Source organism: Hylaeus anthracinus, unplaced genomic scaffold (genome assembly GCF_026225885.1).
Source record: "Hylaeus anthracinus isolate JK02 unplaced genomic scaffold, UHH_iyHylAnth1.0_haploid 11982, whole genome shotgun sequence".
NCBI classification, from domain to species: domain Eukaryota; kingdom Metazoa; phylum Arthropoda; class Insecta; order Hymenoptera; family Colletidae; genus Hylaeus; species Hylaeus anthracinus.
The window spans coordinates 10,448,801-10,472,603 of record NW_026534330.1 but is presented as its reverse complement, the minus strand read 5'-3'; the positions used below and the strand labels follow the sequence as shown (position 1 = coordinate 10,472,603).

Sequence of the window (23,803 nt, the reverse complement as noted above, 5' to 3'; positions counted from 1 at the left end):
CAGTCGGACATTTTGCGTAATTCTATAAAACTTGTTCCTTCCTCGATGCCTATAATAATTGAATCTACGACCGTAAACTAGTCTTTCAGTAAAATTAATCATTCCACCGCAAAGGGTTGAATTATTCACAGTGTAACTCCTGCAATTCCCCATGCGATATTTTCACGCAATGTACCGTATTAATACTTTGTATCGAAAAAATGTTACCATGCAATTCCAGACACCTGTTTGCCGTGGGCTCGTCTGCGTACAGTCAAGTAACCGCTGCAAATAACGCCAGCGCGAATCAGGTGGTCGTCATTTCCGGCGAATCCGGTTCAGGAAAAACGGAGTCCACGAAACTCGTAATGCAATATCTAGCGGCGGTTAATCGAGCGCCGAACAACCTGGTCACCGAACAGATACTCGAGGCGACGCCATTGTTGGAAAGCTTCGGGAACGCGAAAACGCCACGAAACGATAACAGCAGTCGATTCGGGAAATACCTGGAAGTTTACTTCAGAGAGTGAGTGTTTACCGCTAGAAATTACTGTAAAATCAAACGCGATAGCCGTTGAATTACTTCCGACGATTCGATGGTCAATTTCTGATAATGGTGAACGATTCAAGATACTTTGGAGGATATTTGAGAAACGAAGTTCTTATGGTAGTAAATACGTCCAAATGATGAGCAGTTATGATTGTGTTGATGTTCAAGAAAGTTTCTTCCGACTGGCTATGGAAGATTAAAGTTATCGTTGAGAATGATTCGGCATTTTTTTAGGCTGGATTACTAATCGCGATGAGCATTCTCGGTGTTCTAGAGAATGATATATAAATGGGAAAGAAATTTGATATTGCAATATAATTTTGACAAGAATTAACGAAATTTGACAAACGAAACAAACTTTTAAGCTACTGAATATCTCACTCGAAAATAATTTGAACAATCCACTAATGATTTTAAGCACTGTACATTTAAAAGTGTACGAAAAAAAAACGCGTACTACTAAATTCTGAGCGAACAAAAGAAACAATTATAAATCGTTACTTTTAGCGGAGTCATCGTCGGTGGAAGGATCACCCAGTACCTCCTAGAGAAAAGTAGAATAGTCACCCAAGCGTCAGAGGAGAGGAATTACCACGTGTTCTACGAGCTCCTAGCTGGCCTCGACCAGCAACTCAGGGATAAATACGGGTTGCTCACGCCAGACAAGTACTTTTACTTGAACCAGGTGATTTGAACGGTCGGAATTACGCGGAACATCGTTCTCAATGCGCAGATGAAGTTACAACCTCAGCTTTCAGGGTGGGAACTGCGAGATCGATGGCAAAAGCGACACTCAGGACTTCAAAGCCTTGTTATCCGCCATGCAAGTGTTGGGGTTCACGTCCGAGGAGCAGGACACTATATTCAAGATACTCGCCAGCGTGTTGCACCTGGGGAACGTGTATTTCCATCGTAAGCAAATGAGGCACGGCCAGGAGGGCGTGGAAGTTGGCTCTGACGCGGAGATCCGTTGGGCAGCTCATCTACTTCAAGTCAACTCCGACGGGATCATCAGGGCGCTCACGACCAAAACAACAGTACGTGACAGAGAAATATAGTTTTAGTTTTAGTTCGTTTATTTTCTTGAAGTGCGTAGTCAATAATCATAGACCATTACACTTGATATACTTGCATGGAAGGTTTATTACAAGAGTGGTACGAAGGTAAGAGTATAAAAATAAATTGTTATAAATTCAGTAATAGATTTATGGAAGGCACTAGAATTCAACTAACAATATATATAGTTCATTTATAATACACATACATAGTACCTAAGGTAAAGTAGTAGAAGCATTATTTTTATATTGTTATCTCTATGTCATATTTTTAATAACTTTATTATATATAAACGTATCAAGTGTAATAGTTTGAGTTGTGTATATCTATATATATTGTTACATTTTTATTTTTTGATATTTACTATATTAAATATATTATTAGTCATCGGTTATTGTGTTATTGAAAATATTAATAATCCAAGGGGACCATGTGAGTGTAGCAAGTCGTAACTCCATTAGTAGTCTTGTCGGAGGAAAATATCAAAAGAATACGAATGATACAAAGAGTACTATCTTTGCATCAATCTTGCAACCTATCTTGCATTTATTTCTTATTTTTTGTTTTGATATTTTTTTCTAACAGCACTGGTAATGGAGTGTAAGATTTTTTACACTTCCTTAGTCTACCCTGTACATTGCTATTTGCTTCTGTCGTGAGAATTGACACGTTATTATTTAATAAATATCTCACATTGTCTGTCGTATTGTGATTGTTTGACAGAGAAATATAGGAATCACAGTTACTTCAAGTTTTCCTTGATCGACTGGTAATTAAATTTGTTTACAGGAGGCAAGAAACGAGAGAGTCTTCACTGCGTTGAATATCGATCAGGCTCTGGATGCCAGGGATGCCTTCGCGAAAGCTCTGTACAGTTCTCTGTTCTCCTGGTTGGTCGCTCGCGTTAATCATATCGTCTACAAAGGAACCAAACAGACGGCCGCCATTTCGATTCTCGATATATTCGGCTTTGAGAATTTCACGGAGAACAGCCTGGAACAGCTGTGCATCAATTATGCGAACGAGAACCTCCAGTTCTACTTCAACAAGCATATCTTCAAGTTGGAGCAGCAGGAGTACGCCAAGGAAAAAATCGATTGGACGACTATCAATTATACCGTGAGCAGAAATTCAATTTTTCTTATTAAAACGAATAGACTGAAGATTGCAATCTATCATTTTTTAACTTAATTAATTTTCAAGTGAATGGATTGTAATTATAGTAGAATGGAATTACCACGAACTGCTAAAATAAGAGTTGTTCTATTATGAAAAGAAAGCATCCGATTCTTTTATGCTGCAATTACTTTAGGAATTTATTCGCAATATATATACTTAATTTAATTGATGAAATTATTTTCTCAGGACAATCTGCCAGTGATACATCTCATCGCAAAGAAACCAGTCGGTATACTTCACCTGCTGGATGACGAGAGCAATTTCCCCAAAGCTACGGATCTCTCGTTCCTGGAAAAATGCCATTACAATCACGCCTTGAGCGAACTGTACTCGAGACCAAGAATGAATTCAGCCGAGTTCGCCATTAAACACTATGCTGGTCAGGTTTGGTATAACGTCGAAGGTTTCTTGGACAAGAATAGAGACACGTTGAGACCGGATGTAGTGGAATTATTAATAAGCAGCAAAATATCCGTGAGTTTCATTTCCTTTAACGAAGAGAATGTTTTATCGTGACTCATGGTCATTTGTAGTAATCTTTGATTCGTTTCTAGATGGTCAGTAAAATGTTCCAGCATGTAAGGACAACTCACGAGGCTAACAAAACTATGAATAAACCCAATGGTAGATTCGTCACCATGAAACCGAGAACGCCAACAGTGTCTGCGCGGTTCCATGACAGCTTACAGCAACTCTTGGATTCGATGTCTCAGTGAGTACTCGAATCCCTTTTCAGGAACGTTGTTTATGATTCCAATTAAACTTCAAACAAGAATTGATCGAAAATCTATTATTCAATATACTAGTTTAAATTAGTATTTTTATTTTCAAACTATATATTATTTTAATTTATATTGAAATACTTTGCCTATAAAGAGTCGTGAAAGTTGCCATCGAAAATATGAAAAAGTAGAGTACCTTTTAAAAACTGTTCGAAGTCAAAGCACTCGTTACGATATTCATTGAACGTCTCAGATGCAATCCGTGGTTCGTGCGATGCATCAAGCCAAACACGGAGAAGGCGCCAATGAAATTCGACATGCCATGCGTTCTCGAGCAGCTGCGCTACACAGGAATGTTGGAGACGATACGCATTCGAAAGACTGGTTACCCCGTTCGACTCGGTTTCGGACACTTCGTGGACCGATACAGATACCTCGTTTCCACGCATTTGCCCAGAGGAGCGCCCAACAAGGAGCTTTGTCGCATAATTTTGGACAAAGCTGCACCGAAGGAGGCTCAGTCCCAATACCAGCTGGGGCTCACCAGAGTGTTCTTGAGAGAATCATTGGAAAGGACTCTGGAGTACAATAGAGCACTGATTTTGGAAAGGGCAGCTATAACGGTTCAGAGGTAATGGAATATTGAAATATTCTGACTTATTAGGTGAACCGAAAAGTAATGTCGTTTCTGTGAATCTCAATACTTCTTTATCATTCATCAACTCATTGATTTTAACCATTTAGTATTAAATATTTGCACACTAAATGGAAAAAGGTTGTTGATAACGAGGATAATTACATAATCGATTAAAAATAGAAATGCATTATGAATGTATTTGTCTGAATTTAATGTAAAAGAAATGACATTACTTTTCGGTACACCTAATAGATAAACTAACACGTTGAACGTCATGTCACCCATATATGAAAATCTTGTTTATTTTATACACTATATATTTACAACATTTACATTTCCAAACATATTTTGTGACTTTTATCCTCGCCTTAACGATACAAATTTTCCATTGTCCAGCTTCAGAATTCTATTATTTTCTTGATTATAATCTGCCAGCTACTGATAATGTTTTTTAATCGTATGGTTGCAGATACACCAGAGGATTTCTTGCAAGAAGGAGATTCCTCAATATCTCACGAAGTACGGTGTTAATCCAAGCCGTTTATCGCGGGTATCGCGAAAGGAAAAAGTTCCGAGCGCTGAAAAAGGCGACACTCATGGCACAGAAGATATACAGGGGGAAGAAACAGCGCGAGAGGTTTAGTGTTCTGAAGGAGGAGATGGCGAAGAGAGCAGAAATCGAGAGGGCAAGCAAGGAACGAGCAAAAGCGAAGCAACAACGAGAGGAACAGGAGAGAACTTCAAGAGCTGTGGCTGGTGTCAATCATTTAGAAATCCCTGCTGAACTTGCGTTCATCTATAGCAAACTTGACGGTACTTAATAAAATAACGATCAAACATAAATTATTTCGAATAGTATATAAATTGTTTCAAAGTTTATGTCAGATACTTTGACTATGAAAAAGTAGAGTACCCCTTAACTTAACAAAATAAGAAGTACTTAACAACACATATTAAAATTGCAATCGTAATTCAATTTTATGAAGCACTGAGAATTTAATGAAAGTAACGACGAAGAAATACTAACACTATTTCAAGTTCTTCGCTAAAAATAAAATTCTCATCTAAATCTTCAGAAAGACTAATTTTCATAATAAAAAGAACTAATCTTATAATTAACAAAATGACTGTTTCAAATTTAAACAAACTGTCTACATATTTAATTGTCAGCCATACTAGATCATATCATATAAATTAACATAAAATTGATGTTTTCAATTAATTATTTTATTCATTATCTCGCAGACTGGCAGCCAACGCACACCGAAAGGAATCTACTGAAAGTCGTCGGTCAGGTGATACCCATGCATCACAATTACGGCCTGCCGCCTGACATTGACCAGCATCAGTTCTCAAAGTTCACGAATATCTACTTCAAGAGCCACATCTTCGGCATGAAACGGGAACCGATCAAAACACCTTTTCTGGCGAAGGCTCGAGACCAAGATTACACGGACTCGTTGATGATCTTCAAGATGATCTTGCGCTTCATGAACGAGAATAATTTAAGTGGCAAGAGGGAGCAGGCTCTGGGCGATTACATCGTGAACAAAGGGATCGTCAATGAAAAATTGAGGGACGAAGTTCTGTGCCAACTCGCAAATCAAACTTGGAAAAACGAGAACGACGCGAACAAAGAGAGAGGCTGGTTATTGTTATCGAATTGTTTGTCAGCTTTCCAGCCTAGTCCGACTCTGTTCAAGTATTTCCTCAAGTATGTATCCGATCACGCGTACGACGGTTACAAAGCCTACTGTCAGAGGAAGCTTCTGCAAGGGGAAAGAACGATATTCAGGATAATGAACAACAATCAACAAATCGTTCAGCACGTGCCGAGAAATTACCCGCCATGCGTGTTGGAATGGAGAGCGAACAGAAATCGCGTTAACATGGCGCTAAGCGTGGGATTCTACGACGGTAAGTGCTTTGGATCTCTTTCAAATATTTATTCAGCGATAAGGTAGCGCATTGTTGGGTCTTTCAATAAGAGCTAATGAAATTATCTTCTGCGAGATAAGAATTGGTAAAAGGGATAAGACGCGAAACAGAGCGGAGTTATCTCGACGAAATGGTTAAATCGAATTACTTTTAGGTGAGACAGTTACCTGTGCGGTGGATTCGTGGACGACGTGCGAAGAATTGGCCAACCTCGCCGTTCACAATCACGGCGTCGACAATTCTGGCTGGACCATCACTCTGTGGAATCAGTTGGACGGTCCAGATGCCATCGTGACGGAAACCAATGGTTTCGATTACGTTCTTGATCTGATCTCCGAGATGGAACTAGCTCCAGCCTTCCCAGCTGCTAAACACATGTTCCTAGAACAGCGAAAGAACAGTTTCCCTCCTATTAAAAAGAGAGAGGTAAGTACAATTGTCAAAGATAACGATATCAGTGACAATTTACGTAATACGACTTGGCGTGATTCCAGCACACGCAGATCATTCGAGAGTTAGAGCAGGAAATAGAGCCACCGGTTCTGAAGACATTCCAACCTCTAGAACGAAAATCAGTGCCGAAGCCTGTGGACAAACCTGTCGAACCGGAAATTCAGTCGCCTAGACGACCTGTCGTTCCTCCGCCGCAGCCACCTGTGGCGAAGCCATCGGTAAATTAAATTTCTTTTCAAAGTATCCCAAGATCAACGTGGAGTTTTTCAGAGTAATGTTAATTCTTCAAAATAAAATTTCTTAAATAGCAGTTGTCGTGACGTTACAATCAACTATTTTTCCACTTTTCAAATAATAATGATTCTGTATTCTTATATAATTTATTTAAACTTTAAACTATAGTAAAACGTACCCTAATACGTTATTCTTCTTCGCTATTTTGGTACATTTATTTAAAATGCTTAAAACTCAAATTATATCTAACAATTAACTCAATCGTACATTTCAATTTTTATTGAACGAGTGCTCCTTTCAGGCGAGGAAGCAATCCCACGAGGCTATGCTAGAAACAACAATGGAGACTGGTCTATCGCGGAAATCAGCCCTGAACGACAGATACTTCGAGAACGAGAAGCAACGCAGTCGTAGTCTGGATAACCTGCTTCAACCGGAAGTGGTGCCGTCCCCAGTAAAACTGGCGAACCTTGGATTATCGTCGTCGAAACTGAACGAACGGTACCATAGTCTCGAAAGGATTGGAGAAACATCCGCGGTTAGCAATGTCGAGTACATGACGAGGAACGAAATCGCCCAAGAGAGAAAGTACAGCAGGATAACGAGGACAACGGAACCAAACATCGAGGAAGAAGACTTAACGATCGACTTCGAGTATCCCGATATTCAGTCGGTCAGTCAAACCGGACGATCGGAAGATGACAAGAGCAGCTACATCAGGTCTCAAACTAGGTTCATCAAATCGCAATATCCTAGTAAGTGTCAAGGATTTGATAAATATCACAGTAATCGTAGACCCTCAATTCCGTATAGCATCTGTGACATTCAGAGTGATGATATTGTCAGATTTTCTTGCGTTTCTTTCTTTCTTGTTGCTTACTGAAGCTAACGTTCGCTGTAACTAATCGTAAATCGTTCCTAATAGAAAATCTGAATATTTCATTCTGTACACCCGTCATGTGTCTGTGAACATTCTTCCCTGAATCTGAAGGTAAACGAGCACTGCCAGGTAGTCAATCGAGTCGCGCCTACATCGAAAAGAGCGAGTACGGCGTGAAATCCTCCGCCATGTCTGACACGAGCGAAGCACCTTCCCTGGCGTCGCACGTGAGACGAGTTAGGGTGCCTAGTCAAGCTTCGGACGTGGATCAGTTCCTGGACGAGTTGTTCATGCCGGTTCTGGACGGAAATTTGGACGAACTGTCGGACGCCAGGAGTCTGGCGGCTAGCATCAAGGGCACAAGAGACGATAGGTCTCAGAGCGATGCTGTGATCCTGGAAACTATGAGAAACAATGACATCGAGGATCAGAATGACAGAGGGAGGATAGAAACAGTCGACGACTTCATGGAAATGATGCTGAAGGGGTCTGAGACTGAAACGATCACGGCGAAGGAGTTATTAAAGAAGATCAAAGGAGGAGGCAACATGGACATACCTAATCAGAATGCGAATTTTAACTTTGGCGCCATGACACCTGGCATGATGTCACCGCCTATGATGATGCCAATGTTCAGTTCACCGCAACAAGTGCCTCCTGTGCAAAGTAACAGTATGAACATGGGGCAAGGTTTCATGCCAATACCGATATACAGCATGCAAGGGCTCAGTCTTCCTCAGTATCCCAATTCACCGCCGAATCAAAACAACGATATGATGGCTTATCAGCAGAACCTGCAGAGAGCATTCTTGCAGAGTGCCATGGCGCAGAATATACAAATTCAGCAGCAACTGTTGGCGCAGAATCAGGCTCTTCAGCAACTGCTTGTGCAGAGCCCTCAAAACTCTAACCAACAACCGGTGAGAAATTATTATTGTTGATCGGTTACCGAGAATAATTACCAGACTGCCGATGTTTATGCATGTGCACATACAGCCAGTCCCATAAATATTCGTACCCTCTATGTCTATTAAAAAAACTCATTTAAATTAAACGGTAGGTTTCATGTTTCCAAATAAATTGTTCATTATATGTACACAAGTGTAAAGTTTATCCATGTACATATTTATAATGAAAAATTCGTTTGGTAATATCAAAATTATTATTTTATTTAATCAAACTTCTTTAATATACACAAAGGGTACGAATATTTATAGGGTTGACTGTATACTTTATATATAACTGTTATATCTATTTTATTTTATATAATTACAGTGTTAAATTAATATATTTCATTAACAAGGTTCGATGCGAAAAAAGTGGCAATTAACACGTTACATTAATAATGACTGTGATAAGAACAACATGCAGACAAGATCTAATTTTTTTTACACAGTCCCATATTTTTCCTGGTTATGCTTTTTTGCATATTTTACATGCATGAATATCCGCAGTCTACTAATTACATTGAAATCGTGGGACACGAGAAATCTCCTCGATTATCTTCTTGGGACGATAGACGTCTTGCTTCTCCTTGTATGATATGAACATTAATCGTAGATGTGTTCAAGACTACGTCTACTGGAATTTTCTCATTAGAGTTAACGACGATCGTTTAACGTTCCAATGGGTAATCGTAGAACAACCGCACATCTCGCCACACGACAATCAAGACACTTTGTAAAAACAGACATACTTTAATTCTTGATTGAATTCTTTTCTCCGACACTGCGTTACCTTACCGCACAGTAACACTCACGGTGTCGTAACGACCATAAACAGAGAATTGCATGTTAAATGTCATCACAGTGAACGGGATTGCCGTCATTCGGCGTGTCACTTTCACGATTCACGATCACATAACTAGTACTAACACGATCACTCTTGCACAACACTGCACGAGAGCAGCTTCAGTGGTTGCGATCGCTCCCGATGGAGGGATCGCGTCCCTTCGGAGAATCCTGTGGGCTTTTGAGCCGCATCGCGGCATGGGTGTGTGTTTCCAGGGCACGGTGGTGTCCGCAGGCCCCTCCAGTATGAATCTTGTCCCCCCAGCCCCCCCAAACGGTGCCCAAATGGGGCCCAATGATTCTATTGGACGCTACTCCAAGGTATCTACCGATTTCATCTAACAAATAAAATCACTGAATCATTCGCGTCAGTGACAGCTGCGTTCTACTCGAGCGTAACGATTAATCTGTTTGACGTTAAATAAACGTGTATAAATATTGTAACATACGTTGATTAAATTAACTGGTTATGGGAACGAATTTAATGAACGGATTCGCGAAGTTGATTTGTACAATGGCGTGAGGGAATGTTGGCTTGAAGAAAACAGTTGCTTAAACATCCTGGTAATATTTCACAGCGAAGGACAGTAATTATAGTATAGTAACGATTACACGAGTGGCCAATGACTCACACAGTTTGCGAAGATTGGTCTGCGATTATTTATTACTCGTAATGAAAAATTGTGTCATTTGCCTGAAGGACGCAAGATCTAAATCATGGGAATAATACTTGAAATTGTCTTCAATTCTCTCGAGCACAAATTATCTACACTTATTAAATGTTACTTTATTATACTGTATATTGTTGGTATTAAATTTCAGGTGAATAATTTCAATATAGAAATCAAAGAATTAATAAAGAAATTGTGTCAGAAATTCGATTATTATAAGTTCATCGTGTCCTTCAAGCACAGAAAACATCGCGAGCCTTCATTTTTTCACGACACTGTGCATAGCAGCAAAAGTAAAATCACTCGAAGCATGTTTACAAATTGTTCTTTTGTAAAATATTTTACATGTCACCCCGAACTCAACTGCGGATGCCTTCAGCGAGTTTTGACGTTATATCACTTCGAATATCGATGACGAATAAGCCCTGTTAAGTAAAATCCGGCATTGTTAGGTATCATTCAGGGAACCAGAGGACGCTGAACTTTGGTCAACGGAGAAACAAGTTACGCAAGTTAAAGCAGCGACGAACAGTCAGCGTCAAGAAGTGACAGTTAAAGCTCAGATCCATCGATCTCAGAGCCCACCCAGGAAGAACTCTGAGATCGTTAGGAAGACTAGCGTCGAGTATGCAGTTAGAAAGATTAGCGTCGATAGAAAAGCGGCCGACAAGAAATCATCCGGTCCGACTGATGCTAAAAGGACGAATTCCAATAAAAGTAACGTGCAAAGTAACTTCACGAACGTTCTGAGCGAGTTGAAGAATCGTAAGAGCAGCGTGGATAGCAATTTGTCCAGTTCGAGTAACAACAAGGGTGTGCCACCCCCACCACCGATGCCACCACCCTTGGAGTCGCACGATCCTTCAGAGTCGAGACCATTCCTTGATCCTTACGGAAGGGCGAAAACGGTTCGAATTGGCAAATGGAGGTGAGTAATAATTATTATTTTAATGATCAAGGACGTCGTTAACTCCTTCATTAACATACTGTAATCTAGTTACGTACTTTATACATCATTATGGAATTACAATAATGTTGAAAACCTGAGTTCACTGTGTTGCTTTTATTCTATACACAGTATTTTCTAATTATTCGTTTTCGAGTTCTATTAAAAATGGGCTCACAGAGAGTAGAGCACCCTCTTTAGTAATAACATTTTATTTCGGAAGAGAAGGTGACTTATACATATAGATCAATATCGCAGGGATTGAATCTGAACATGAAATATTAAACCAATGATGATACAGAATGTCCTGCCTAAACGTCACTTATTTATTTTCTCCAGCTAAAACATTTCAAAGACATACATGAACAAATTCCTGCACTTATACTCCTCAGATGGCCACCACCGAGTGACTCGAACGAGAATCAAAGCCAAGACAGTTTCATAGAGTTCAAAATGCGCCAGCAGCACCAGCAACGTAAGATTACGCCGCAATATCAAGAATACAATCAGGGCGACGGGGAGCAGAGCACAGAAGGAGTAGTCGAATGGGAAGAGTTCGAGATTGAAAATATCGTTGGAAACGAGGAGAGGACGATAATGGCCCACGCGTCAGTTTCCGTGACTAAACACGAAAATGGTTATAAAGAGGAAGGGGAGAAGAAAAAGAAGAAGTCAAAGTACGATAGAGTATTCGACTGTATGAGATATAGTCATTAATCAGTGTCGCAATTTTATTGTATTCTTTCATCGGTGCTTTCGCAGGTCCGCGTTAGAAGTGGGTGCGCAGAGGCCATCCCCAGGTAGCATTGGAAAATTGAAACTCAGTTCGGAGATGCGACAAAGATTAGAAAAGGTGACGGCGAATCACAGCGTTAGATCTACGAAAACTACTGAAAAACCAGCTCTTCCGAGGGAAGACGGTAAAGTGAAGCGTTTGGAGGACAACAGGAAGCTTCTTCTTGAGCAACAATTAGGTAACGGTTGACGCAAATACGCATGAAAATATCCCGAAACTAATGTATTAATATAAAGTCACAATTGTTCGATTTGTTAGAATCAGTGGATTAGATATAGCGTGATATTTAATTGTTTCGACCCTGCGGCAATTACAAAGATAACAATGAAGATTTAATAATATTACTTGGTGTTTTAAAGGAGGCCGATGGGACGATTACGCGTCTACGGCTGACGACACACAAAGCGTTACTTCGAAAGGCACGACCGATATGATGACTCAAGCTCAAGTAGTCAGAACGCAAATCGAAAGGATGGAGAGGCCTGTACCACCTCCGCTTCCGGTGACCCCACCACAACCCCCTAGTCCAAGAGGCGGAAGCATGTACAGTAATAGGTATTCCTTTCTATTCTTACATTTCATTCAATTGTCTTCGTTTGATATTTTGCATATTTTAAATTAAAATGTCTTTTTTAAAACTACTATTACTACTTTTTCCAAAATATATATATATATATATATTTACCTGTTTCACGAGTATTTGATACTCTACCTAAACTATTCAAAAACAGTCGAAACTAGACAAATAAACCTAACTTACAATATCAATAAAAATTTCAGTCAATCAGGTGTACCACAACCAAGGTCGCCGCCAGCCCCGATCGAACCAAAAGCTCGAGACTCCTTCAGAACGTCGCCAGACTCGGAGACTTTCGAGCATTTCTCCAAGAGCCAGCGCGACATGTTCAGCCACAGTCGGGATATATTCGCGTCCCAGCAGCATTTGCGAGAGAGTCACGAATACAGAAACGATTTCGATAAATCTCGCTCGCAGGATCAGAAATCCAAAGACTTCTATGGAAAGGACAGCACGGACATGGCCAGTTCCGCCAGAGACAGAAGCTCGGACTTCGATTCCCGTCGCGACTTTAATTCCGACATTTTCGATCCAAAGTACACCAGGGATATTTTTGAGAACTCAAGTTCGAAGAGGGACCCGTTCGGGATGACAAGGGATGTCTCGCCGAAGTCCAGAGACAGTTTTGGCATGCCATCGCCTCGAGACTTCGGTGTGATGCCTAATACGAGAGAGTCCTTCGCGGCTGCTCGTCAGGGTTTCAAGAAACTGGATCGCGAATCTGATAGGAGGTCCAGCGTCGCATCGACCAATCGCACCGATAAGATGGAGAGAATCGAAATCGAAGAATGGCCCGAGTTTCTCAGGCCAGTCCTGCCGCCAGCGGAGAAGCCAGAGATCGAGAAGGTCTGTTGAATAAGTAGACTAAGGTTACATTCGTATGTTTGAATTTTAGTTGTCCATGTAGATGTTAATGTATTAATTATTTATTTTAAACGTGAGAAATTATCAATTATTAATTTTAAACATAAGAAAATAATTTTTTGCAATGTTAGTCGATCGACTTCATTGTCGAAACCATCAATCTTTTTTCTAATTCTTCTTCTTGTAATCTTTCTTCTTTTTTCGACTAACTTCTTTCTTGGACGTATTGCTGCTACACTCTCAACATTTTTTAATAAAGACATTAATTGCGTAGATCACTTTAAAAGCCATTCACAAAATTCTTCATCCCCATGAAGGTCCAAGAGGTGATGAACACAAAGCTGTATCCTCAAACCTCCACGGCACACTTCACGTACAACAGAGTAACGTGGACTTTGAGGGTGAAGAAAGAAGTGTTCGCACCGAACGAAACATTGAACAGTCCTCTGGCGCTTCACTTGGTGTTCTGTCAGGTAGCTTACGACGTCCTCGCTACGTCCAGCATCAGGATCACTAAGGACGACAGGCAGAACATGCTGAAGATGCTGGACAATTATGGTATCACCTTGGACAACCTGCAGAGCACCCAGCACAAGATCACGATCAAGAAGAACGTCGTCGATATGGCGAAACAGTGGCCTCTTTATTTTGCTAGGATATTTCCAGTGTCGGTGAGTGTGTCCTGCAGATATTAATTATATTCGGTACGTTATTTTTCGTCCTTTAATTTGGAAAACTTGCCCAACTAGTACTATTTTTCGTTTGTTATCATTGATATCAGAGGTATTAACCGTTTGCTGTCCTATGTTGTACGAGACTCGACAGAATTTTACTGAAATCAGAAAATCTAGACTGCGAAGGGTTAAATTGGTTGTTTAAACAGATCGGGCCTCAACATCCAGAAACTCAGCACGTGGCAGTTTCCCATCACGGTCTTCGACTAATCAAACGTACTCCGAACGGCGACCTAGTCATCCTGGAGACTCTATCTCTGGAAGACATCGTTTCTGTGAGTTCTCCCCGTGTTGGCGTGTGTGTCATGCAAATTTCGTCTGGAGTCAGGCTACCGTTGCACACTAATCGAGCGCCACAGTTGACAGAAATGATCAGCACCTACATCAGACTGGTGAGTGGCAACTATTTAACTCCTGTTACTGATACGAATTGTGTAACAAGATTTGAATCCTCGACTTGAAGGATGGCATTGAGCTGACTCAGCTCATTGAGACTATACTTCAGAGTCTCCTGGGCTATATTCTCATAGGAAGATTTTAAACTGTTAGGATGAATTATTTTCGGTTTTCACACGAAAAATATAATTCGAGCACTAAATTAGGAATAATTATTTTCAGTGTCCATTTTAATACTTAATTTAAAAGGCGACTTCAGTTTCTTGATAAGGAATTTTCGAAAACAGAATGCTCAACATGCAAACAGTAATGACCTACTTCTCTTCTACTCGCATCGTTATCATTTCTGGGAATTTTCTGATCAGGAATATACATACCGTACAGTCAGAAAATATTTGGTTGCTTATTTTTGTCAGCATGCATCTAGGTTATAATTATTTCTTGACAAATAGGACGCACTCCAGGGAGTGTATAAAGAGAATTATGCGCGTTTAGAATTTCTGAGATGATCCGTGATTGGCCAACTTCTGCCTGTCGTTTCCTTCAGCGATTTCTAGGCGAAGTTGATCGATTGCTGTGTGTAACCGTTAGCTGCATCAAATTATTCGATTCGAACCAAGCTTAAAAGAAATATTCTAAATAGTAATAAATAGTTCACAGCAGATTTATTCATATCGATGTTTCGAGTGTAAATGGAGACCACCTTCAAGATAGTTTTACAACTTATTCTAGAATTAATCGAAATATGACAAATACGTTTCTTTTTTAATATCGGTATAGATAAATCTTTGGATTTTAAATTTAAAGTAACTTCAATTTTTTTGTCGATATAAACTTTCTTCTAGCTTATCTATATATTACAAAAGGAACGCCTTTTATCATAGTTTCGTTCATTTTAGGATATTCTTTCATCGAAATACTGTATATCCATTTCACAACCAAGAGAAAAGTCTTCGTTAATGTTTATATTTGCAATTCATCTGATATTCCTACGATAATGTTAATTTATTACACGCAAAAACATGGAGCATTGAATAACAATTGCACGAATCTAGGCTGAATCCCCAGGAAAGCTATTGACACGATTGTTTACATATTTATTACTTAATTAATGAAAAATGTACCATACATTCACAGCTCTTTTCCTTGATCTAGTTATCAAATGAACATTTACATTCCAAACCTAGTATTAAGAATGCAAAAATAATAAAGAATCTGGTCAACAACACGAAACATCGCAGACCCAATTATCTCAACAGCCTCCATTAAATCATTTCCATAAAATTAACGAATCTAGACTACTCGTCATTTATTTCATTGATAAGAAATCTCGGTATACCTAGTGTTAAAACAGTTCAAAACAGTTGTTCAATCATCGAAACAGTTCATGCTCTTTACTTCTACAGTTGGAATTCTCAAATTTTCAAAACCTCCATTCCTTTCAAACACTTCTGCTAGCACTTGCTTCTGAGAGATCTTCTAGATCCCTCCTTATTCGCCAGTCCTCTATCAGTCATCGGTCATTTCATCTCTAGAAGATAGATAAAAAATATTGACGTCGAGGTGTTTGCTTTTATCGATGGTTAGCCTCGTCTTCTCGCGTGAAACTGGTTGCAGTAAGCAAAAGCTATCAAATTACCAAAACCAATCGGTCAGATGGAATCGATTACCCTGTCTTGCTGACAGTGATGGATTCAAGTAGTAGAAGATTTACAGAGATCTAAACTTGATATCAGAACAGTTCAAAGCATCCAATCATCGAATCAGTTTATGCTCACGTCACCTAAAGCTGGAATACATAAATTCTCAAAATCTTCTTTCCTTTCGTCCCATTTTGGTAGCCTGTGCTAGAAATCTTCTAAATGTAGAGGATGTTGAGCATAGGATAAGTATTACTGAGCATCGAGGATGTTGACGTCGATGTGTTTGCTTTTATCGATGGCTCGTTTCATTTTCTCGCGTGAAACTAGTTGCCCCGTGCTACTATGCCGCGCGTACCAGCAAACTTGCTAGGATCCTCGAAGGTCGGCAGCTGCGCTGGATCTTGCGCAATCAATCGCGGACACGCAGCCGACGTAACGTGATCGCACGTGTGGAAATCGGTACACGGCTGTGTAATAAGCTGCCACAGAAGGATTACGACGAGGAGGGGCCATCGTTCGAGGCGTGTACGTCCAGCACCGACCACAGACAACGCATTCCACCGCGATAATGCGTGGGTAGCGGAAAGCAAACCCACGATATCCTCGTGACAGGATGATCCTGGCTATGCCGTGGGACGAGTCTGCGTGTGTCCTTGGCACGCTGAAAAAACGAACCGTGACCTCGAATTAGATAAGAGTGTTCTATCGGTTGTTATTGTATTATAAGTTTCGGTCGCGTTAACGTGCATATTTCGGGAAACATTTCATTTTAACGTCGTCCGTGACTAAGTTGACAGGCGTATTTCGTTAATAAGCATTCTTGGGAAATACACACGGTTTATGAGTAAGCTTTGTTTAATAAGATACAAAATATTTTATTCCTTATATAATAATTACATTATGTGTATTTTATAATATTTTTCTATTTACCGATGAAAATGGGATCTAAAAATTGTGCATATTAAACAATTTTCCACCGTGATCTTCAACGACGCGGCAAAAATAATTGCGATTTTGATTTGACGTTTTACCCCATCTATCTTTATCCACTATCCATTTTGTACGTTACACATTTTTAAAATGGAAAATCATTCTATCTGAATTTCTTTAATATACGAATATTTTCATTACCCAAAGATGGCAAAAGATCATAAAACAACGTAGCCGTAACCGTGACTACATGTTGTATATCATTGATCAGATAAGTCCTATGTAAAATTAACAGTATTTAATATTCCCACAATAAAACGCAAACGGACTTACAGCACCTAACAGTTAACTCCGTTAGGACGTGTCCAGTTCCGCCTAATAACGCGGACAGCGACGAGTAACTGGGTTGATTAAATGTTTCCAGATCGAACAGGTTGTTCCTCCAGGTTTTCCATTTCCTCGTTATCCTATCATTAGTTCGTTCGGATCTGAGGATGCTATTTAGGCGTACGCGATTTTATGGTCGCTTTGAGAAGCGGTTTACTAGGTGGTTCCTAAGTCTCTTATGTTCGGTGAAATTCCGAAGATGCCATAGAACCTGATACTCGGGTTTCAAGCAGTTAACAATTTACTAGGGTCGGAAACATAATTTTCTCTGTAAACGAGCACTGGGGTCTGTGGAAAGGATTGGGTTGTTCTTCGAGCCAATGCTCGTCGACGTCTGATGGAATTCTGTATCATTCATCTGCACTCTTTTGATGTATCTAGTCCAATTATTACCACATCATCTGTTGTAATAATTAAACAGTTATTTATAAGGAAGTACTTTTTATGTTTGAGACTAAAAAAATATTACAAATGAAACTTGAATCTCTCAAATTCATTAAGTACAATTACTTTTACTGTTTTATTAGCAGAATTTATTTTTATAAGTATAATTCTTTTTCTCATTCCTTAAACAAATGAACGATTCGTATATTGGATTTATTAAAAATTTCTAAAAATGTTTAACATATTTGGATTTAGAATTACTGGCCTGGCCAGAACCAACCCTTACCCTTATTTTATTACCTGCACTGTATAAGTTTCAATAATTTGAAGTATTGCGTTATTGCAAAGGACTTGTTCCAATCGGTCGATTAGAGCAATAATTGAATATCTGGAAGATAGGTTCCAGATGATTCTCTTTCCTCGTTCACTAAATTGCTTTTTCTTTCCATCTACATCTGATAGTATTTCTTGCATTATTCTGTAGCATATGTTACATCCAGCAAGAACTCTAATAGTGTTTGATGGCCCATAAAGCAAAGTGGTGTACGTTCATGAAAGTGGATTGGGAAATCGAGATTTCGTGCTCGATTCAACTGAAAAGGCTGTTCGTGCAAGTGTGTTATAAGTCAATGACCAAACACGATATGGGTAAAAGAGGAACGCTGGGGTTAATGAGATTCGTATGGGTTCTGAGACCTCTTAAACCACGAAATCGATCGGGTTATGGGAGGAGGACTCATCGTAAGGTATTTGGCATTCTCATTATTTATACAGATTGGCCTTAAAGAGAATAGTATATTTATAAATACATTCCACAGTGATATTTCTATAGTAATATTAGAAAATGGAAATGTCACTATATAGAGCTTTCCATACCGGATAATATTTTGAATAATCTACCTGCAAATTTATTTATCTCCACATTAAACAAAAATGTTGTCCAATGAATCATCTGACAGAAATTTAATATTACTTAAATGTCGTATTTATTAGTCGACAAATAATCGAATTTTTTGTAAAATGGTTTGTGTACCTAAAAATATCACTGTTACATGTATTTATAACAGTAATTCTATAAAAGTTCTAACTGTCACTTGTCTAAACTATTCCCGATTATACATTGTTAATTTGTAAAGTTTGTTTGCATTTCATGAAATATTGTTAGAGACCTTAATCTCTATCATTTCCTATACTAATTCTAATACATCGCTAGACTTCCAGCTTGCATCATCGGTGACTCGAAGATGCATCGATACCATCAATATGTACTGCCTCGTTATGTCTAAAGGAATTCCTCGCAAGAGACAAACCTACTTTACCTTCTACCCTGGCCGTCTTCGCGAAACTATTTAGTAAATCGAAAACCGTAAAAAAGGCACGATAATTCGCTACAGGAACTACAGTTGCGAATCGCAAACTGATCGTTCCAGCCTCAATCAATCAGGGCATTAACATTGTAACCGTTGATTTCTAACCGAAGAACCGTAATTCTAATCAGTTCTACGATTCACTAAACTGTTAGGTTCTGCTTGGTCGGCGTGTCAAATTAAAACACAAAATTTTTTTTTGTTTTTAATGGTTCTAATGGTCTTTTCTCGTCGCTTCGATTGCTCGGTCATTAGCGATGAATTTGACTGAATTATTACAAAATTCCCGTTGCAAAATGTTCCACGTAGTTCCCAAGTAAGGATTATCATCAACGTTACGAAGAAACAAATCGCGATGAGAGTATTGGTACCTGTGGCACGAAACTGTACGCAACAATAGCTTGTAATCTTGTCAGCTGTGGCGTGAAAGGACTACCGATTATTAATCATAAAGGAAGACTCGTAGATCGATCGACGATGAAGACTATCGATGCTTCGTTAAACCGTTATTTCGACATCGTTTTCGACCCCGACCATTCTTCGATCGTGAATCTAATTTGTCTCCAACGAAGATAATCCCCAAAATTGAAATTAGCTCTAATTGCAAAGATGTAGTCGAAAATGAGCCGTTCATTGCACAAATCGATTAACTTCATACAACAAAAAGTTGAGAAATGCAATGAAATAATGTAAATTGTTTTTTTAAAATTCCCTTTATAATATAAATTCAATTAAATATTGTAGAATGCATAAATATAGATGTAGCTTTCATCTAACGGTATATAAAATTAATAAGAAAGAATAACTAAGAAATAATCGTTGGTGATGTTACAATTTTTATGTGTACAGTGAACGACTGATATATGATAGATTTTAAACGACTTCGGTAGTTTTAGTGTCAATTTTATTTCTACCAAAGGAAGGACTTCCTGTCTAAGAACTAGAGTGGAAACTGCGTATTTATTTACGTCCGTAATTTTTCGCCCTTAATCTCCAGGTGTACCAATGTTGATCGCCGAAGAAATATGATTCTAAAGAATAGCCTGTATCCTTTCCTACCCGAAGGTATAGCTTGTCGTTGAACAGTAACACTCGTGCCACGATATTCGTGCGACACTTCAACCTCTACATTGAGTTTCATGGCGTTCGATGCGAACGTGGGACCAGTCAATCGATCAGCCCCTATCGTTTTACTTCTGCGATCAATGGCGTAGCGAAGCTACGACGGACAAGCGAATTTCTCTCGATAAAAACAGAAACTATTCATGGTTCCTCAAGCATGAAGTTCGTTAGAAGGTTTTCGACCTTTCAATTTCGGTCCTCATTAGCGACAAAAATATGTTTCTTGAAACTACATGCAAACAATTCAGGAAACACAAGCAAAAGAAAACGTGACACGAGAAAACATTTTAATAAATAACTTACAACACATAGGAAGTATTAAAGTTAATGGGAAGTATACGTACATCTGAATTTTTTGGTTTTGATATTTTTCGATTTTTTATGTTCTATGATATTTAGCGCGTTGAGAAACACGGGAAAACTATTTTCATTTTAAAATACCACGAAGTAACTGATAATCGGGTTTTCCATCGTATCGAAAGTATACGAACATATGTAATTTGCTCTGCTTGTGCTAAGTTTTGAATATGGCCGATGAACGTATTTTTTTGTAGCGTGTTTAAAAATTTTGTACGGTCTCCAATGAATTCAGAATTGCATAAAAGTAAGTAAATATACATAATTAATATATGACCTAAACTGTGAATTATCACAAAAATGAAACTAAACTATCGACCTGAACACACGTAGAAAAATACCTGAAGTAAACGTTAATGCCCCGGTTGCTCGATAACTCGAACAAGAAATGAACGAGGAACTCTTTCAGCAGTGGATAATAATAGTTAGAATTTCTCTCTAACCAAACAGGAACAAAACGCGCGAATAATTGTTGCTCTCTCAAGTGCGTGCCTCAACTTACTTCTTTTCAATTAAACACTTTCGATTTCCTCAAGATTCGTATCGCTTGCTTTCGTTTCACCGAAAAACAGCCACTGATTGCGGGTGAAACGGCGATATAATTGGGGAGGAAGATACCAACGAACTCTCAGGAATTTCGTTTTAATGTGTCCGAAGGTTGCGAGCTGTATTTGGAAAATAGAGATAGTTATCGGGTTATATTTTATCGGAGGCGATCAAAAACTGTCTACGCTGATGATAGGTCGTCGATGCGTTCCTCGAACGGAGGAGGAGAGGTAAAGGAAGAAGGAGGCATTGGCCAGCATATATGACCACTCACTGGAAACGCAATTTACACTAGGCGTTGCCCGAGGTTGCCTCGTTGCGTTACAGTGTATCGTGCTGTTAGAATTTCCTGGCCGATCGTCGCTAATTGGTGTCGATCGGTTGCGGTTCGATCGTTTGCGCGGAACAATTTCGCGAGCGCAGCCTCGCGAAAAGTCCGGTTTGGTTTCTGCTCAGCTATAAAATGTACCTGCGCGTGCCATCGGAAATACCTTGCGACATATTTTTCCGGGACTCCTTTTACTCGTCCTTTAATAAAAATGTACCGTACACTAAAAATTACATTATTCGGTATTAATTTCAAATTATAAAATATATTCACATTATTAAATATTTTATACGACGTCCAACTTTAGTTTTACAAGTTATGATGGATTTATAGAAATTGCACTGTCGAATGTATTTAATTTAAAAAAAAAAATTGATTGCGGGTATCGATCACGTATTGCATCGATTTTAGACCTTAAATTGTATGGACGTACCGTCGAGGATGACACATTGGTTATCAATTATAGAATCTCCGCTGCCGTTTAACAGGTGCTTCGCGCAGCGGCATTTATAAAATATGGCGTTCGAATTATTCGTCTCGGGAACGACGCGATATTGAACGAAACTTTCTTCCAGTGATGAATGGTTCAGGATACATTAAGAACTCTCGAAGGGGCTTTGCAAATCAGAAGAAAGATTTGCCGCTTTATAATTTTACGCAATCTCGCCATTCTCGTGTCTTCATTAATCAAACTTCTGTAACAGAGAAATTGTGCAGAAGGTAAACTGTGCTCAATCATGTATCGTTAAAAATATTCTTCAAACGAGACGAAGCAGTTTTCTTTCTTCGTGAAGTACGTTTACGAAGCAAAGTAGAGAATGTAGGTTCTATTTGTTAACCATTTGTATCCATGTAGCCGTTTTATCGTCATTCTCGTTAGTCATTTAGTTCACGTAACGTTTTTAATCTGAATCTGGGCCTTCCTCTTTTAAGAATAGAAAGTATGCAGGATCAAAATCAACGTTATTCCAAAGAAACTTAATACTTGAATTGTATATTTTATTCTCAAGATCTAATTACACCAATAATCATTGTTATCTCTTGCATTTTCTTGTAAACTTCAAAAAATGATTGAAATTCATCTTAAAGAGATTTAAATTCTACATTAAAAAGATGTTTAGGCTCTTTAAGATTTTAGATTTATTTATCTAACGTTTTCTAATCCCTGTGTGAACCTTCCTCAATATAAAAAAAAAAACCTATAACACATCAGTAAGATCACTGTAGCCATATTTTACCTGTTTAGGAAGATTGATAGTGTCAACTGTCAGTACTCCTACCTAACACAGATTATAAAGAACGTAATCCTATCGCAATCCCTCATTTCGTAGGAATGCGCGTATTGGCGAGAAGAAACTGATAGGTTAGCGACCGTAATTAAATTCATTAAATCGAACAAGTCGGATCTCGCGACAAACGTTGGGAATGGAAATGTAATTGGTTATTATTATGCGAGATTCGCGTAGTTCGTATAAAAAAACGTCATTTAAAACCTTCGACGACGCCGACTTCTTCCGGCCAACTCAGCCATTATGCGCGACGTCAAGCTTCGTGCACGATGTCGTCACTTCTCTCGTGACAAAAGAGGCGAGCAACAATTTGTTACCGGTTTTTCACCTTTCGAATGCCTTTTCCACTAACTAACAAGCGTGGGCTTGGAAAACTTTCGCGTTTCACTGTGACTCTTCCTCTGTCGTTTCGCTCGTTTCGCAATTAGAAAACTTTGATATTCATCGCGTATTTTGTATCGATTTGGTGCATTGTGCATTATAAATGAAGATTAGATGACTTTGTATAGACTCGTTTTGTTTATCTATGCTCATTTCGCGTAATAATTCTCTGATAGGAGGTTCTTGGAAACTATTTTATTTTGTGTATTCTATATACTTTATATATTTGACGTATCCTTGTTTATTATTGCATATTTACACTTGTCATAAATGCATAAATATCCGTAGTCCAGTCACGAGCATACGGATTTTATGCGTGTTTGGTACAAATGAATATACCATCACTTATTCATTTATGCAAAACGAACTATTGAAATTGTTATATTAATTAACAAAATGTATTCTACATATGTTTATATTTTCTATTTTCCGTGTTAATGTACGGCAGAGATGCATAAAATCCGCAGTCTAGTCGTGTATACCATCCTGGCAAAGGTGTTAAAAAGTAATAACACCAACTTTGATTGGAGAGAGGAAGAAACGAATGTATCCAGTCTCTAAACTATTGCACAAATTTTACAACAATCTCGATGTAACGACGTCTCCGAGTATCTCTCCTCGGATGGAACAGCGTTTACGACCCCGAATACCGTTCTACGGTTGCACA

At 38.9% G+C, this 23,803-nt stretch overlaps 1 protein-coding gene across 3 annotated transcripts in view; it reads left to right on the top strand.

Moving 5' to 3' along the window:
* LOC128885847 (unconventional myosin-XV) overlaps positions 1-23,803 on the top strand; it is an 87,707-nt gene that overhangs the window by 28,799 nt on the left and 35,105 nt on the right. Inside the window, exons 7-27 of one of the 3 annotated variants that reach the window (XM_054140162.1) lie at positions 221-505; positions 1,037-1,214; positions 1,288-1,566; positions 2,375-2,704; positions 2,951-3,238; positions 3,319-3,476; positions 3,740-4,117; positions 4,593-4,936; positions 5,369-6,040; positions 6,216-6,487; positions 6,556-6,732; positions 7,050-7,503; positions 7,758-8,548; positions 9,635-9,739; positions 10,542-11,017; positions 11,428-11,712; positions 11,798-12,009; positions 12,191-12,386; positions 12,612-13,254; positions 13,590-13,943; positions 14,156-14,398. In XM_054140162.1, coding sequence (XP_053996137.1) covers positions 221-505; positions 1,037-1,214; positions 1,288-1,566; positions 2,375-2,704; positions 2,951-3,238; positions 3,319-3,476; positions 3,740-4,117; positions 4,593-4,936; positions 5,369-6,040; positions 6,216-6,487; positions 6,556-6,732; positions 7,050-7,503; positions 7,758-8,548; positions 9,635-9,739; positions 10,542-11,017; positions 11,428-11,712; positions 11,798-12,009; positions 12,191-12,386; positions 12,612-13,254; positions 13,590-13,943; positions 14,156-14,398 — 7,120 coding nt within the window. Of the gene's footprint in view, positions 1-220; positions 506-1,036; positions 1,215-1,287; positions 1,567-2,374; positions 2,705-2,950; positions 3,239-3,318; positions 3,477-3,739; positions 4,118-4,592; positions 4,937-5,368; positions 6,041-6,215; positions 6,488-6,555; positions 6,733-7,049; positions 7,504-7,739; positions 8,549-9,634; positions 9,740-10,541; positions 11,018-11,427; positions 11,713-11,797; positions 12,010-12,190; positions 12,387-12,611; positions 13,255-13,589; positions 13,944-14,155; positions 14,399-23,803 lie in introns of all 3 variants that reach the window. The other 2 variants (XM_054140161.1, XM_054140163.1) reach the window with 2 other exon arrangements.